Source organism: Tyto alba, unplaced genomic scaffold (assembly GCF_018691265.1).
Source record: "Tyto alba isolate M040663 unplaced genomic scaffold, T.alba_DEE_v4.0 Super-Scaffold_40, whole genome shotgun sequence".
In the NCBI taxonomy this organism is placed as follows: Eukaryota; Metazoa; Chordata; class Aves; order Strigiformes; family Tytonidae; genus Tyto; species Tyto alba.
The window spans coordinates 51,130,499-51,146,859 of record NW_024881316.1 but is presented as its reverse complement, the minus strand read 5'-3'; the positions used below and the strand labels follow the sequence as shown (position 1 = coordinate 51,146,859).

The following is a 16,361-nucleotide window of genomic DNA, read 5'->3' as shown; positions in this document are numbered from 1 at the left end:
CAATCTCTAGCACAACTGATGCGGAGGTGGAGGAATGTGTGTACATACATGCCTATCATGCCAGATAACCTTCAAAGGATTAAATGCCTTTGTTTGAGCTGTTTGTCTCATAGGCCAGGGTCACCTCCAACAAGCCTTACCTGACCCAATTTTGATCAGTCCGTTGTGCTGAATGAAGATGGTGTCGCAGGTCAGGTTACCATGGATGATTGGGGGATCACAGGAGTGGAGGTAGCTAGAGGTTCAGAACAGAGCACTGGTCAGAAGACTACTAAGGCTGAGGCCAGGAATCCCTTCCTTCACCCCTTCCCTGTCTGAAGCAATACCAGAAGAGTACAGGAGGCCAAAAGGTACAAGCCAGGGATTTACAATAGCAGAGAGGTACAATTAAGTGACTGTAGATCAGCCTCTAGGTGAGGAGACAATCATGAAAATTAAGAAATTGTCTCTAATAAACAATCTCCAGAACATGAGGGAAAAAAGAAAGCTTTCTCTGATCAGTTCCCAAGAAACCCAGGTTACCAGGGATAAAGAAACTATCTCATCCATCCCAATACTGCTAGGTGGGTGCTAAAAGTGGTCCAATTTTATACCAAAAATATCAGAGCCTTATTCTGGCCCTACTCACAGGCCATCAAAAAGGCACTCAGTGCTGTAAAAATATGATCGGTCATGTTTTCCAGCGGGCACAAATAAAGCTTCTCAGTGCTGGGGTCCCAGGTACATTTGAGGCTAGCTAGTTTTGCACCTCAATCTGCTTGGCTTTATGTTAGCAGCCAGCACACATAAGAACTGTCAGTTCCCAAAAGCTTGTTAGAACCCCAACTATTCACCAACAGCTATCTTTAGCCAAATGGCAACAGAATTTTCTCTATGGACTCTATGGGAGTCATGCCCTGACATGTGTGTTATTGTTTCTCCAACACTGTTATTAGCTACACACCAACTCTGGTTCAGGTAGAGAAGAGTATTTAAAACCAAAAACCTCCACATTCTACTCAACTAGATTGCACTAAGGCGGCTGCAGATGATCTTCATTATCAAGAAATGTATAGACCCACATACACTTTTAACAGTATCACGACACAATAATTATTAATCTACTGCATGCTACAGGGATGCAGCCTGCCATGACTAAGAAAGTTTTCTCATTTCTCTCACAAGGAATTTGATTTCTTTGAGACTTCTTTGCAACATTCTCTTGGCTATTGTTAGATTCAGGTTATGAAGATGGATACACTGGAGAGCTCCCTGATGCTCAACTCCCACACTCACTATCATACCAGTCACAACTGTTGGGATCTAAAACCTGTATTGCAACTGTTTATTTTAGAAGCTTCAGTATTGTCTAACTGAAGACTCTGGGATTGTTACAGGAAGTGCAGTCAATACTCTGCAGACTGTGACTGGGGTAAGAATGAGGCTGGGTGACTGAAAGTGCTCTCCAGGCTCCATTCCATGAAACTTGCTAACATTTGGCAGCATGCACATTTACAGCTTTTAATATTCTAGCACAAGAGAAGCTACACTTAAACAGGCAGCTAGACTGCAGGATCAGTAACTCACATACCTGAGAGCAGAGAGGATCTGGGTACACCATCGCTTCCAGGCCTACAGACAGAAGCGAAAAGGATAAAAATCATTCAGGGAAGAAGAACTAATCCTTAGTTCTGTGATTCATAATCCGTTCATATGAAGGAATTTATGCTCCATTCTGTGGCATCCTAGATTTACCCAGCACAGGCGTGTAGGAAGTAAGAATTCAGAGGATCTGTACTCTTGTGCTCGGTTTAGTTTCTACATATTCGTATGGGTCAAGAAACATACCTCCCCTCTTAACTCCTCTCATGCACAAACACCCTCCCTCTTTCCTGTGTGCACACATGGAAAGGGACATGCCTGTCACATCATACATATGAAGCCGCAGAACTGCTGGAAATGAGACAAACAGCACAGAACAGCTGTTCAAGAGAACCTGCAACTAAACTAGCTTACAGTAATAAAAAGGAATCGCAGCCACGTGTTAGCACCAGGTTACCTTCTCATCATGATCCTCAGCTGAAAGAGCTTTCCAGAGGCTCATGGCACTAAGCAAATATAGGCATATGTAAAAAAAAGAGTTACCTTTTCATTCATAGTTTTGTGGTTTTTCTTTGTCTTCTTCAGGAACTGTTTCAAGCTCCCTGAAGACATATATTCAGTGATGAAGATCACCTGTAGGAGCAGTGTGAGACATTAACCTCTGCTTCACTAAATACCTACAGGACATACAGTGAGAAAACCCAACAGACTGTTCACTTTACTTACCCTAGCCTTATTCTCCTTCACATCGGCCCAGTATTTGTGAAATTTTACAATGTTCAGATGTTCCAGCTGAATTAAGTTGTCAAACACTGCTTTAACTTTTTCCTTAACATCAGAAAGATAAAAACATGTTACATCATATACGACATCAGCCCATATCTTACTTCCTTCTTGGGTCTTGGTTCCCTTAAACAACATTGTATACATCAAGTTCCTATGCTAAGAACAACATCTGATTGAATCCTACACTGCACCTTCACTGAGCATGGTTTGATCACAAAGAGTAAAATCAACACAAGAGCCCATGGAAATAGCACAACAGTTCTCCATCGCCTTCTCTGCACAGGCCAGGCTTAAGCTGAATTTCCTACCTTTGAGTAGCACAGCACTTTAAATACAGCCAATAATCCACATGAAAGGTCACCAATATCTATAATCCCACTCTGGTGCAAGGTATGTTTCCCACATTTTGTTGGAAAACACATCAACTTACTTCCTGAAGCTTAAAGTTCTTCCGCTCAGAAAACTGAACCTCATTCCAAACAACTTCCACACCTTCCTCTGTATCCATGGCCAGGTAGGCACTATCGATCCCTGGGACATTGCGCTGATTCACCTGTATGGGAAGGATGGAAATAGATGTGAGCTCTAAGCCAGCAAGGCCAGATCATTAACATGCATTCTTCATTTGAGTATTATGAATTTTGCTCATTAACTTTTAATTAAATGAGCATTTCAGGACAGGATTGTGCACATATATTTCAGGAATGGGACACAGACAAAGGTGAGTACACTGTAGGCCACATAAGTAGCAAACATTGGGTATATTTGAGGGAAAACTTCTTTTACACAAAGGCAGTTTTGTAGTAAAAGCTGCCTTATGACAACAATACATTAGATTTTTATGTTTTATGATACCCATAGTTCATTTAATCACAAAAAAAAACCCTCCAACCATACAAAAGGGATAAAACAACATCTCAAGAACTCAGACACAACTTTCTGGAGGAATTTTCTGCAAGCTGATGAGACACAAAACTTAAGAGAAGAAACTGATCCAAGCAGAGAGATACAAAGGGAAACCTACAAGTTGCGAATAGACTGAGGAATTGATTACACAACTGAAACTGCTACAATAATTTCCTTAGTTAATAAATGCAAAAGTTAACCTGGCACAAATACACCCACACCTAATATTAAAGACATGGATGAGCACTAAGGAAACAACTAAGGGGAAGGGATCTGACAAAGCAGGAGCCTAGCATGAGAACGGCTAGAGCTGTGGAAGTACTTAATGCTAATAGACCTGCATAGATATAAGATGAACAACACTCCCAGCAGCAAAGTTTACCATAATACTGTTTTTGCTCAGATATGTAGCAGCGTCCAAAGATGCATATGGCTTCCTTGCTCCAACATCTAGAGCATCTTGCTGTTCTGTAGTACCTTTTACAGGCTATTTCGCAGGCATGCAGAAGTTACACTCATGGTTCAAGTCCTACTACACCAGACAGCATGCAGTGATAGAACTGTATTTCTACCTCAAAAGTAATTAGAGAAGACAGAGGGGAGAATTTACCTCTTAATTGTCAACCATCACTATTCACCATCAACTGGCCACATACCCAGAACCACTTCTCTTTCAGCTGATCCAATTCTCCCCTTGAGGTAAAAGTTAAGACAGGTATGGCTAGCAAATCCAGACTCATCTTCCACTTATATCACCTTGAAGTCCTGGCCTTTTCACAGCTTTTCCTACTCATATTGTCTCACCTTCTCCTCCCTCACTATGGACCCCATCAACATCCTGTTTGCTGAAAGCTTCTCACCATATATAAGGGCTTCCTCAAAAACACCCTCCCCCTTGGCAGCCACTTTTACACAACCAAATTTATTCAATTTCAGCTACAGTGTTATACTAATGAAACTGATGCAAATGTCCTGCCACCCACAACACTTAAATGAATTAAACACTGTAGGAAATAACTACTGATAATACAATGCTAACTATTAAAAAAAAAAAAAAAAAACAAAAAAAAAAACAACACACAGCTAAGAGAAAGAAACCAGCTTCCAGTGGACAGTGCTTTCAACTCTGGTAAACTGAGTAGAGACTCAAAGCATCCAGCTGACCATACTGAAATGCAAAATACCTAAGGCTTGCATTTATAAAGAAACTCTGCTGTAGGAGGTGGGTACCATGAAGAACTTATAGGTCATACTAACAATCAGCTAAGCTTGAGCTCCTCATACAATGAAAAAGGACAAGGACTAACACAGCAACAGGACATTTACACATAAAGAACTGCAAGCAGAGAAGGGAGTCCACTGAGGTAGTAAGTTTACAGTTGTACACTATCAACTTAAAAAGTCTGCATTATAAACATCTGTTCATTGGATACTAAACTGGGAGGTGCTGTTGAGTCTCTCAAGGGGCATGAGGCCTTGCAGAGGGATTTAGATATATTGGAGCACTGGGAAATCATCAACAGCATGAAACATAACAAGAAGAAATGCTGGATTCTGCACCTGGGATGGAGCAACACCGGGCACAAGTCTAACCTGGGGGAGGAGTGGCTGGGGAGCAGCCCTGCAGAAAGGGGTCTGGGGGTGCTGGTGGCAGCAGCTCCACAGCAGCCAGCAGCGTGCCCCGGCAGCCGAGAGGGCAAACCGCCCCCCGGGTGCATCCAGCACGGCACGGCACGGCCACCCAGCCAAGAGACGGGATTGTCCTGCCGCGCTCAGCGCTGGCGCGGACACCGTGGGAGCACCGTGCACCGTGCTGGGCCCCACCGTTTGGGAAGGACGTTCAGGTACTTGAACGTGTCCCGAGGAGGGCAGCCAAGCTGGCGACAGGCTGGCAGGCATGTCCTGCGAGGAGCGGCCGGGGACTCTGTCTCATTTGGGGGGGAAAAAATAAAGAAAAAAAAAAAAAAAAGAAAAGAGGCTGAGGGGCAACCTCCTTGCTCTCTGCAGCTTCCTGAGGAGGGGACGTGGAGAGGGAGGTGCTGAGCTCTTCTCCCTGGGCTCCAGGCACAGGACCCCTGGGGATGGTTCAGAGCTGCATCAGGGGAGGCTCAGACTGGACACGAGGAAGGATTTCTTTGCCGAGAGAGTGGACATGCCCTGGAACAGGCTTCCCGGAGAGGTGGTCGACGGATGCCCCAAGCCTGTTGGTGTTTAAGCGGCATTTGGACGATGCCCTTAATACCGTGCTTTAACTTGTGGTCAGGCAGTTGGACCAGATGATTCTTGTAGGTCCCTCCCAACTGAGCTATTCTGTATTCTATTCCATTCCATCAGTAGCTTGACAACTTAGACTGTCAGCCGCCAATCAGTATAGGTGGGATTCTTTTTTATGATCTTCCAAGGTAATCCCAACAGGCCCAAGAACACTCAATATTCTACAATTGCAGATGACACACTGAAGTGTCAGATAACTACAAGAACAGCATAACTAGAGTGATACAGATTGCTCAGTGAACTGAGCAGTACATTACTGTGATAAAACCAGATGCAGTGGGGTGATATGGGTAGGAATAAAGAGTATAGGCCATAATTACATAAAGACAGCCTGAGCTACAGAAAATAACTATTGAAAACAATCACAAGAGGCAAGCAGCTTAGCATGAACAATCCCATTCTCTTCCTACCCACTACCTCCTGCATAACTGAGGGGTGAAAGGCCTGAGATTTAAGACTATATTCATCATATTTATTATACGAACTTTATTTATATATATATATATGCATATACGTACTGATTCTGCCATCTAAAACCCAGGCCAGGCCTGCTATGTTTCATCATTTAAAAAAGCTGAAAGAATTAAGATAATTAAGGACTGAACGTTTTTCCTTCAGATTTTAGTATAAGAAATGTCTGAGGGATCGCAGTAGTATAGGAGCACCTAGTAGAATTAATAAAGCTGAATACCAAAAAGCTTTAACTTAAGAAAGGTTAAACAAGCCCCCAGCCAAGAGAAAGGCAATCATGTGTTAGTATTATAGGGACAAGACAAAAGATATGACTACCAAAACCCAATGCCCATGCATCCCTCTATATTCTCTTCCTTTATTCCTATTCAAAGACCTTCTAGCTGTACTGGATTAATTAAATCCTCAAGTACTGCCAACTACTCAAAATCTGCCCTGATAATACAGCCAGTGGATGTGGATTTATCATATCTTCTCCTGTGACTGGGCAAGTTTACCAAATGTAAATAATTTCCATGACTCATAGGAAATATTCCAGAGCACCAGATATGACTCAAGACACCAAACCCATCTGACATCACTGATAGTAATTCTCAGTTCAAGAGGAGATTCTGCTTGAGCAGAAGAGTAAATGGGAAAAAAATGCAGGCAGAGAACTGAAAAGGCAACAGCAACACCTCCTTTGTTCAGACTGCCAAATCACTGTTCCACATTCCTCTCCATGCTCAGCAGTGTGGAGTCCTAAACCCCCAGGAAAGCCCGTTCTGGTACTTGCCCTGTACCTTCCCAAGGGTTAGGGCCAGCCATCACCTCCAAGCAGCTATTGGTGATTGATGGATGGTTGCAAGCTTAGAAGCTCATCATTTAGAAGCAGTGTGGCAGTTAACACTATTGCAAACAGAGGTAGTTGTAGCAATATAAATTTCAACTTCTCCACAAACCTGACTGAGCAGAAGGAAATAAAAATGTCACATTCAAAATGCTGCCTTCCATGCTTTGCCCTGAAGAGCAAGGAGTGCGACCACCAATGTACGCAGCCCAGTACACCCATGCCCCGAGGAGAAGACAGAAATACTGTTCGCGCCCTGAAGAGCACTCACAACCTGGGCATCAACACAAGATGCAGATGACACAGGTTCTCTCCTCGCTTTGCCCAAACTTCCTGCAAGCTTTGTCAAGTAATTTAAAATTGACTGGTTTAACTTGTTTGATTTTCCTTGGTCTTTAATAACCCAGACCAAAGACAACAAGTTGCCCATGAACTATGCTGATGAAATGACCAGAGACAACTGGCTCAAAATACCCTGTGTTCCTATAGATAATGTATTACTCCAAAGTGGTTTTTTTCTCAGAAAGCCAACGTAGACTAGGTAACTTTTAAACTATGAAGGAAAAAGTTAACTGAACTCAGTTTAGCATGAATTTCTGAAGTATGACAGAGGAAGCAGTTTCACAACCACAGAAAATTTAAAGCAAAAATACTAATGTAGCTCTCTGTCCATATAAAGAAGCGGTAAGGAAACTCAAAACGAATTTCAAGTGAATTGAAGTAAAGGGTAGTAGGGGAAAGATTTAAATGCTGTTACTTCAAGGCATAACTCCTCTCTAAGGGAAAAAGTATTGGAAGATATATTTCCCTTAGGCAGGTTATTCCAGTTGTCCAACATATTTTTTCCATAGCTCTGAAACATCTGGATATCTATCACTGAAAGAACACAGACTTCGAGAGATGTTCTGTAGTTCAAATGATCTGACAATTAAATAAAAAAAAAAAAAAAGATTCAGCCTAAGCCACAAATGACATCAATGATTTACAATCAAGAAAGAAAAAGGAAGTGTAAAAATTGGAAAAAAGCCACAATCATTAGAATATCAGTACAGAATGAAGCTGTACGTTGAAGAAAAGAGATGAAGAACGGCAGCACATTAGGCCAGACACTTACAAAAAGCGGTATGTCTGGTTACAAGTGGCACAAATATGTTAAAAAGTTACCTTGGCCACTTGTTGTAGGCTAGAGAAAAAGATCAAAGCTCTGCTCAACCAGCTTGGCAAAAACTTGAGAACAGAGATAATATACCTACAGAAAACAGTAGCTGGACCACAGAGGAACATTACTTCCCACTGAACTGTGGCAAAACAAAAAGCGTATTTACCAACAGAAATAGGAAGCAAAAGCAGCTGTCTCAGATTTTAAGCTAATCTAGAGCATAATAAAAATCAAAGAATGCAAGATCCACTGCAGGCAAAGGGTAGAAAAAAAAAAATCCAACAAAACAAAGCAAGTCGAACTCAGGTTTTAATTAAACTGGCCTTTGAAATTATGTTCATGGTAGTAAAGTGTTTGAAAGGTGTTAATTCAAAAAGAAAATGAAAATAACTAGTATAATCCAACAATATCAAGGAAAGGAATGGCTATAGAAACCTATTTGAGCAACAATCAAAAGTATAAGGAAAAGCTGACCATCACCAATGCAACAGTCGGTTCTTCCAGACAGCTACATGCTACAACAAGTAATGAAGTTCATTAGCAATAAGCTTGTCTATGTAACCAAACAAACAGATCTTGACCGTTTCAATACTGAGTTAAAAGTCTTCCATGAGTCGGAGCTTGCCCTCACTTGTAATTTCATGTGCAACAGCTCAGGAGATGCTGCCTTGCAAAACAAGTCAAAACCAGACATACTTTTTAAGCACACACAGTAAGTGTCCCTGCCACCTCCGAGATTCCTGCTCCATGATGGCCCACTCAGCTGAACTACAAAGGGCAAAGCAGAGCTCAGAGCTAGCACACTGCTCAAGGAGCCCAACTCCATCCTGCCAGCAAGAACAGCAACTGTTCTGTAGCAAAGCAGCGAGTTTTGAATCATACCATCACACAGACTGTAGCGCAGTGGCCAACCCAGCCTCTCCAAAAGCATTCTGACAGTTCTGGCTAAACAACGTAATAAGGGAGAGGCTTCACTAAAAATTTGTCAGATAACTCTCCAGTCAGTAGATTAGCAACTTAAAAAAAAAAACAAAAGTATGACCGGAGCCAAGTCACTTTGAACAGAAAAAGCACTGCTCTTGATATCCCACAGGGGCACATGCACCATTCCCATCAATTTAATGGGTAACAGAAACGAATACGTAAGTTGTCTACTACGAGTCCAAAGGGACAAATACTTGATTCCATTTGGTGCTTCAAAACAAATGAGCAATTCAATGGAATCAAAGAAAGCTCAATCTTACCGAGCTGAACTACGGAAGTAGGAAAAGGTGATGAATTCCCCATATCCGACTCACAAAGGGAAACAGACACAGTACAGCAAAATAAATAAGCGAGTGGGAAGAAAACCCAATATCCTACAGATAAAAACCAGTCAGATGGAAGTCCATCAGGAAGGTTACAGTAACTCACCAGTACCTCTATATTTACTGCACTATTATCACCCCTGTACCGTTATCAAAACCCTCATCAAACATATGACACCAAGGACATACCACAGACAGTTCATATCCCTGAGAAGAGTCAGAAATAAAACCAACAGGGAGGTTTGGGAAGTTCTCAGTAGGGAACCCAGGGGTAGTAAGCTCAGATGAGTGCCAGTAATGCAAAACACCATGCAAAGGGGAAAAACCAGACAGGATAAACTCCAAGTTAACTCCTTTCATTCTGCGCTAGTCCACGCTGTTACTCTGTGATACTTTCACTTGGTAGAGAGATCTTCAAATCACTGCAGGTAACTGAAAAACACCACTTAGTCTTAGGAAGTGTTAAAAGTTCGATGTTAGGAATTATGAGGAAAGGAATAGAAAATGCCATAAAAATTGGTATACTGCTGTAAGTAAAAATCTTGAATAGACTTGTAAAAACCAGTCATGGCGCACAGAACACAAATAGAAAGTGATTATTTCACATTTCTGGTAACACAAGTGCAAGAAAGCTGCCAATGAAGTAATCAAACATCATATTTTAAAGAGAATGATGAGAAAACACTTGATCCTGACATATATACATATATATATATATATATATCAAAATTAAACTGTAAAACTGACTATCATGGGATAGACGTCAGAAGTAAAAATTGCAGGAAGTTGAGCTTAAACTTGTTATCTGAAATGTGTGCATTCGTAACTACTAAATACAATAGTTTAAATACACTACATGGCTCAAATTTTCTCAACTTCTGATTATTGCAAGAATGTGTCACAGCAGAACATCTTAGTCTTTTTTTTCCATTCTTGTCCTGTTCAGTTTCTTATTTGGTGGTTTAACAGCAGAAGTTCTCCCTCTGCCAGCTAAACATGAAAAAGCTAGAGCAGAATTCCATGTATTCACAAGATACTAATTTTCTATCCAGACAAGGAATACTGTAATTACACCTTTTCTCTTTATTCTTGCTACTGCTGTAATCACAATTTTAAAAGCTGTATTTTTCCACCTTCTGCATTGTAACAGCTGTTCACTCAACTCCAGGCAGGGCTGCAGAATTCCCCCTGAATTAACAAGATAAAAAACGTTTCTTCAAACTGCTGTGGAAAGGTACTTGGGTAAGGGCTATTCAAAGTAGAATCGAGAACCACATCAATGATCAGAAGAACCACAACAGGGTGGGGAACCCAGACAGCCTAATCCATGACGGATGAAACACTGAACCAAAGACTCCCAAGACCACAAAGGTGAGCAGTTAAGTCCTTGTCCCTATTAGGAAAATCCACCTAGGCAATCCAACAGGAGAAACCACTTCAGCAATATTACGCAAGCCAAGTGAAGATGCTGTGTAAACGAATATAGGACTTTACAGGATGTCAGAGATGGGCAATTTTGGGATCAAAGAAAAGTATTTGGGTACAATAGTCATGAGATGTTTTAGGGAAGGGCCAAAAGTAAGGAAAAAGAAGGATCGAGATGAGTTGCTAGTCAAGTCCTGTGCCTGATCACCATCACATGTACTGCCTTTTTGTTAAATTGTTTTTCAAACTATTTTCTGTGCAAGTGTGCTCCTTACTGTCTCTGCATGTACACACACAAGCACACAGATCTGTTATCAAACTTCAAGTTAGACTAGCCTGAAAGTTATGACAAAAAGCCTCGGGGCCAGCTCTTGCAGAATCAGAGGGCCTGGGTGACAGTTGCTAGAGACACCCTTGAAATGGGATTTCCCCTGAGCACTGGCCCTTAGAAACAGGATACAGCTACTCCTGTCACCTGTGTTCACATGGGATGCTTGAAAAAGCAGTAGTGCTCCCATTTGTGCTAACCTAATTCCAGCTGGCCATACTTTTACAGCTCCTCTGTCTATCAGGATTTGCTACGCAGCCTTGGGGCAGGCAGAGCCTGGAGTCAGGCAGCCAGCAACCTCGACTTGCCCCTCTACTGGACCAGCAGCAAGTCTCCTCCCAAGTGCAAACCCCCACCAAACCGGCAGCAACAACCACGCCACTGTGACTGCTTCCCCGGGGCCTCCAAGTGCAGGTCTGAAGATATGCATCTGACAAGGGGAAGGCTTTAGTGCTGCTAGTAAGCTACAGGGACCATGTTATTTTTAGAACAGCTCTGTAAAGAACGCAGAGCAAACTCTATCCCTCAGTCACAGGCAGCTGGACTGTAACTAGCACCTCTAACAACCCAGGAAAGCTAGAAAAGCAGCAGACAGCTGCCCTGGCTGTGCCTGCTCCCTCACCGAGGCAGCATAAAGGCAGAGGTGATGAAGGCTGGGGTGGCACAAAGCAAGCTGCCAGCTGTCTGTTACAGGCAATACCAAGAACATAATCGGTTGGTAGACAACGAGCCCAAGACAAAGGCTCAACTCCCTCTACATCCTGCAGTGCCCCTCATCTCATTCAATCACATCTCAAGGGTTTGTTCCTTCCAGGAAGCCACCAGATGAGCCAATAAACATGTTAAAAGGCTGCACATACTCCCTGAGAATCTTCCCAATGGTCAAGTAAAATCATAAAAACTACAGCATGGCATTAGTTTTCTCCACCAGCTGGAAAAAGCCAAGTCCATTGCCAAAGTCCGTCATAAAGCTGGCAGCCCTTCTAGAACTAGTTTGCTTTGAGAATCTCTGCAACCCATCCTCTCTGCAGCTGCAGAATCCAAAGCTCAGAGCATCTCAAATGCGACCTTTCCAAGAACGATGCCTCACTTCCCCATATACAGAAACTCAAATGTGTGATAGGAAAAGAAAGACTGGCGCTTATCTTTCACTACCTCAGCAAGTTTCTTGCCAGTCGCAACAGCTGCTAAGAAATCAGACTTGAGCACTACAGAATCCAAACATCCACTCTACTGGCATTTTCTCTCCTTGACAAAATGTAAATGCAGAGGTGCAAAAGTCATCAACCAGCCCCAGATGAAAAATGATTCAAGGAACTAAGACTCCCACTAGGAGTGAAAAGACAACAAAAGTAAAATAAAGATGCAGTAGGCCCAGAATTTCATTTAATATCTTTCTGGGCTCAGCTCCTCATAAACCACAGCTCCTTCCTTAAGAGTTGATAGGACCAGCATGGATCAGGAGCATCTGTTAGCCCAAGCACGAAAATTCAGCTGTAACGTCCAACCACCTATCCAAATGGCAGCAAGGGCTTTCGTAAGAAAAAGAGAAGCAAACTAATGGCAGTGGTGCTGCCTATATTAATTTTCTGAACTTCCAGCAATGGTATACAGTGAAGAACAACAAGACTGAACACTGAACTTGGATATACCCACAGGCATAGTGCATACTGCCTCACATACCGCTCCTGACCTGACACACAGGTCCACGTGGAACTTCATTGTCCTATCTTAGTCTGCACGCCACAGTAAAGGAAGCTGTGAAGGACTGCACCTTTCATCTAGTTTACCTGACAGTGGAAAATACCAGAGATAGAAAAACAAGAATTAATCAAGACAGCAACCACTATATGCAGACACACTTGGATACAAGAGATTTGTCTCCAGGGACGAGGTAAAAATGAATCCCACTGAGGTGGGAACATAACACGGAAAGTGCTCCAGCAGCTGATCTTGCAAAAAAGTTGGTAATACCCCACGCACAGAACAACAATCAGACAACCACAAGGTCATTTCTTTCCCAAGGGAGGTTGTTGAAGGCTAGCAAGAACTCAAACATCACCTTTCAGCCACCCCAGATATCACTCACAAGATTTTAGAATCTGTAGGAAAGAAGTACGACCCTTACGTCTGCCATCCACGCAGGACAGAGCAAGTCAGCACTTAGGCAAGCTTCCAGTCAAGGGACTGAATGCAAGCAGGACTGCGAGAACAGTACAAGGTTCTTCTGATAATCTTGAGCAGCCTGACATATCCTCAGGGAAAGGGCAAAAGTCTTTAATCAGAGACCAGTACTCTCTCGCATCTCTCTTTTCTCCTTTAAGTGCCGGGCATTTGACAAAAGCTGTACCACAACTGACTATACCTCACAAGGAGTCTGCAAAACAGAAAGCCCAGCATACGTAAGTCTGCTTGGTCCTTTTCTCTCTCATAACTGTGACAGACATGCTCAGACAAGTACCTAAAAAGAAACCTGCTTATTCACACTTCCACAATATAATACAGATTCACTCAGTAGCACTAAATGGGTTATTTACTAAGTGTGTTACAAAGATGTCAACAAAGTATTTGTAAGAAAGTCGTGGCTTATGTAATCACACAGTGTTTTCCTACCCAGAAAAGGTACAGAAAGAAACCCAGTCAATAGATAGCTATTAAGCACATGACAAACTACAGGACCATCTATGTCTGTGAATGGTTAAGTCTCTCCCAGTAATGTGAGTTTGCCAAGCCCAACACAGTAGTACTGGGCTGAAAATTAAAGGGATTCTGCTGCAGCAGAGCACAAGTTTTCCTACAGTTATGTTTGGGCCAATCTTCTGCTTGATCTCTGTAGCTCTCAGGAACAGTAGGCACTGAGTCCAAGCTCTCAGTTTCAGGTTTAATACCAGCCAGTGGCAGGAGTCTAAAAATGAACTGCAAGTGTGTCTCTGCAATCCATCTCTATTAAGAGGTTTCTATTCCTAGGAGGCATAGCAGATAATTCTGAAGATACTTGGACAACCCAAGAAAAATAAATTATGCATTCATGCTGACTGAAAGAAGAAAATGGAGTGTCACATGGGAACAGCAGAAAAAGAGGGGTTTGTCAGGGAGAAAAGTCAAAAGGGACCTATCTCTCCCTCCTGAGTGTCCCCTAATCTCACGCTGCGGGTCCTTTCTCTGTGCCTCTCTGCCATGAGACAAGATTCCCCTGTGAAGATTCATCTTCAGCAACTTGCAGAAGCTAAAGGCTCACCTTTGCATATGTTAGGAAAGCAACCAGGGGTGTGCTTACAATTGCAGAGATGGATTCAGCTCACGTCAGAAAGCAATACAGTTTGCAACACACCAGGAGACCAGCGCTTGTGATGTATACACAGAGGCAGCAAGGGAAAGCAGATTGTCACAGCCCCTGCAGTACTTAAGGACCGAAGAGAAACGCCTGAAAATGCCCACACTGCATATACAGTGCATGAAACAGGGGAGTGATACTAGCTTCTCTCGTATAAGCTGTTCAACAGAAAATAAGTATCCTATGGGACAAGCCACGTTCACCCTCCACCCTCTACCTGCCAGCAACTTCGCCCTTCTGGTATATCAAAGCATTGACCATACACACTATTCATTAAATGCACTGCAAATAAGTGAACTTTGGGGAAGGTAAGAACTCTCTATCTAGTTAAAATAGGCTCGTAGATAAAAATTTCACAGCAGCATTTAATTTTTAAAGACTGCTCTAAACTTTCACAGCAATTACACACTTTGCACTGCAGAAATTCCCTGTCTCTAGGAAAAATTACAAACAATAAACTCAACACAACCCTTTTTTACATTTGAAGTTTAAGCGGGAATAGAATACAGAATAGCTCAGTTGGGAGGGACCTACAAGAATCATCTGGTCCAACTGCCTGACCACAAGTTAAAGCACGGTATTAAGGGCATCGTCCAAATGCCGCTTAAACACCAACAGGCTTGGGGCATCCGTCGACCACCTCTCCGGGAAGCCTGTTCCAGGGCATGTCCACTCTCTCGGCAAAGAAATCCTTCCTCGTGTCCAGTCTGAGCCTCCCCTGATGCAGCTCTGAACCATCCCCAGGGGTCCTGTGCCTGGAGCCCAGGGAGAAGAGCTCAGCACCTCCCTCTCCACGTCCCCTCCTCAGGAAGCTGCAGAGAGCAAGGAGGTTGCCCCTCAGCCTCTTTTCTTTTTTTTTTTTTTTCTTTATTTTTTCCCCCCCAAATGAGACAGAGTCCCCGGCCGCTCCTCGCAGGACATGCCTGCCAGCCTGTCGCCAGCTTGGCTGCCCTCCTCGGGACACGTTCAAGTACCTGAACGTCCTTCCCAAACGGTGGGGCCCAGCACGGTGCACGGTGCTCCCGCGGTGTCCACGCCAGCGCTGAGCGCGGCAGGACAATCCCGTCTCTTGGCTGGGTGGCCGTGCCGTGCTGTGCTGGATGCACCCGGGGGGCGGTTTGCCCTCTCGGCTGCCGGGGCACGCTGCTGGCTGCTGTGGAGCTGCTGCCACCAGCACCCCCAGACCCCTTTCTGCAGGGCTGCTCCCCAGCCACTCCTCCCCCAATGCCACTCGTGCCAGGCATTATTTTTCCCTTGTGAAGCAACGTATTTTAAGTTGTATCAGCTGATATAGTTTAGCTGAGGCTACTGTAGCTAAAATACAACCAAACAATTCACAATCCCACTAATTCAGTGAACACCCCACCCACCCAAGATGGCCTCTGCTGATGCGCTAACTTACTCTGGACACAAGTGGGGCGCACAAAGCCCGACGGGCAGGCGGACGCCCCGTGTACCAGAGAACTCGGGCACCGGCCGAGGGCCGCTCAGCTGCCCCGTGGCTCGGACCGCTGCCGCACAGCGAAGACGGAGCGATCCGCGGGGGGATGCGGGCGGCGGAGGCCGCGATCCAGCAGCCGCCGCTGCCAGAGCCCTCGGCCCGGCCCCGCCCTCCGCCCCCCGGGACCCGCCGCGCCGGGCGCCGCGCACCGGCGGAGCCGCCGCGGGGTGTGGCCGAGTCGGCGAGCAGCCAATGGGAGCTGGCGCCGGTGATGTAACGCTTCCCGCCCCCTGCCATTGGCTGGAGCAGCCGCCCGTCGCGGAGCCGCCCCGCCCCGGCCGGTGCCCGCTCCACCGGCCCCGGTAAGGCGGGCGGCGGGTCGCGCTCTGCGCCGGGCGCTCGGCTGCCCCCGGGCACGGCAACGCTCCTGAGCGCCTCGGAGAAGGCAGCAGGGACTGGCAGAGACGTTCGGCCGCCTCGCGACCATTTTGTAGCCAGAACCCGCCGCCGGGGCACCGGG

General features: G+C 44.5%; 1 protein-coding gene across 2 annotated transcripts in view; it reads right to left on the bottom strand.

The window, feature by feature from the left end:
• The window catches only part of NRBP1 (nuclear receptor binding protein 1), a 44,631-nt gene that overhangs the window by 25,146 nt on the left and 3,124 nt on the right, over window positions 1-16,361 (bottom strand). For both annotated transcript variants that reach the window (XM_033007318.2, XM_033007320.2), the window contains exons 3-7: window positions 2,798-2,920; window positions 2,308-2,409; window positions 2,125-2,214; window positions 1,571-1,611; window positions 141-235 (exon numbers count right to left, since the gene is read on the bottom strand). In XM_033007318.2, coding sequence (XP_032863209.2) covers window positions 141-235; window positions 1,571-1,611; window positions 2,125-2,214; window positions 2,308-2,409; window positions 2,798-2,920 — 451 coding nt within the window. The remainder of the gene's footprint in view (window positions 1-140; window positions 236-1,570; window positions 1,612-2,124; window positions 2,215-2,307; window positions 2,410-2,797; window positions 2,921-16,361) is intronic.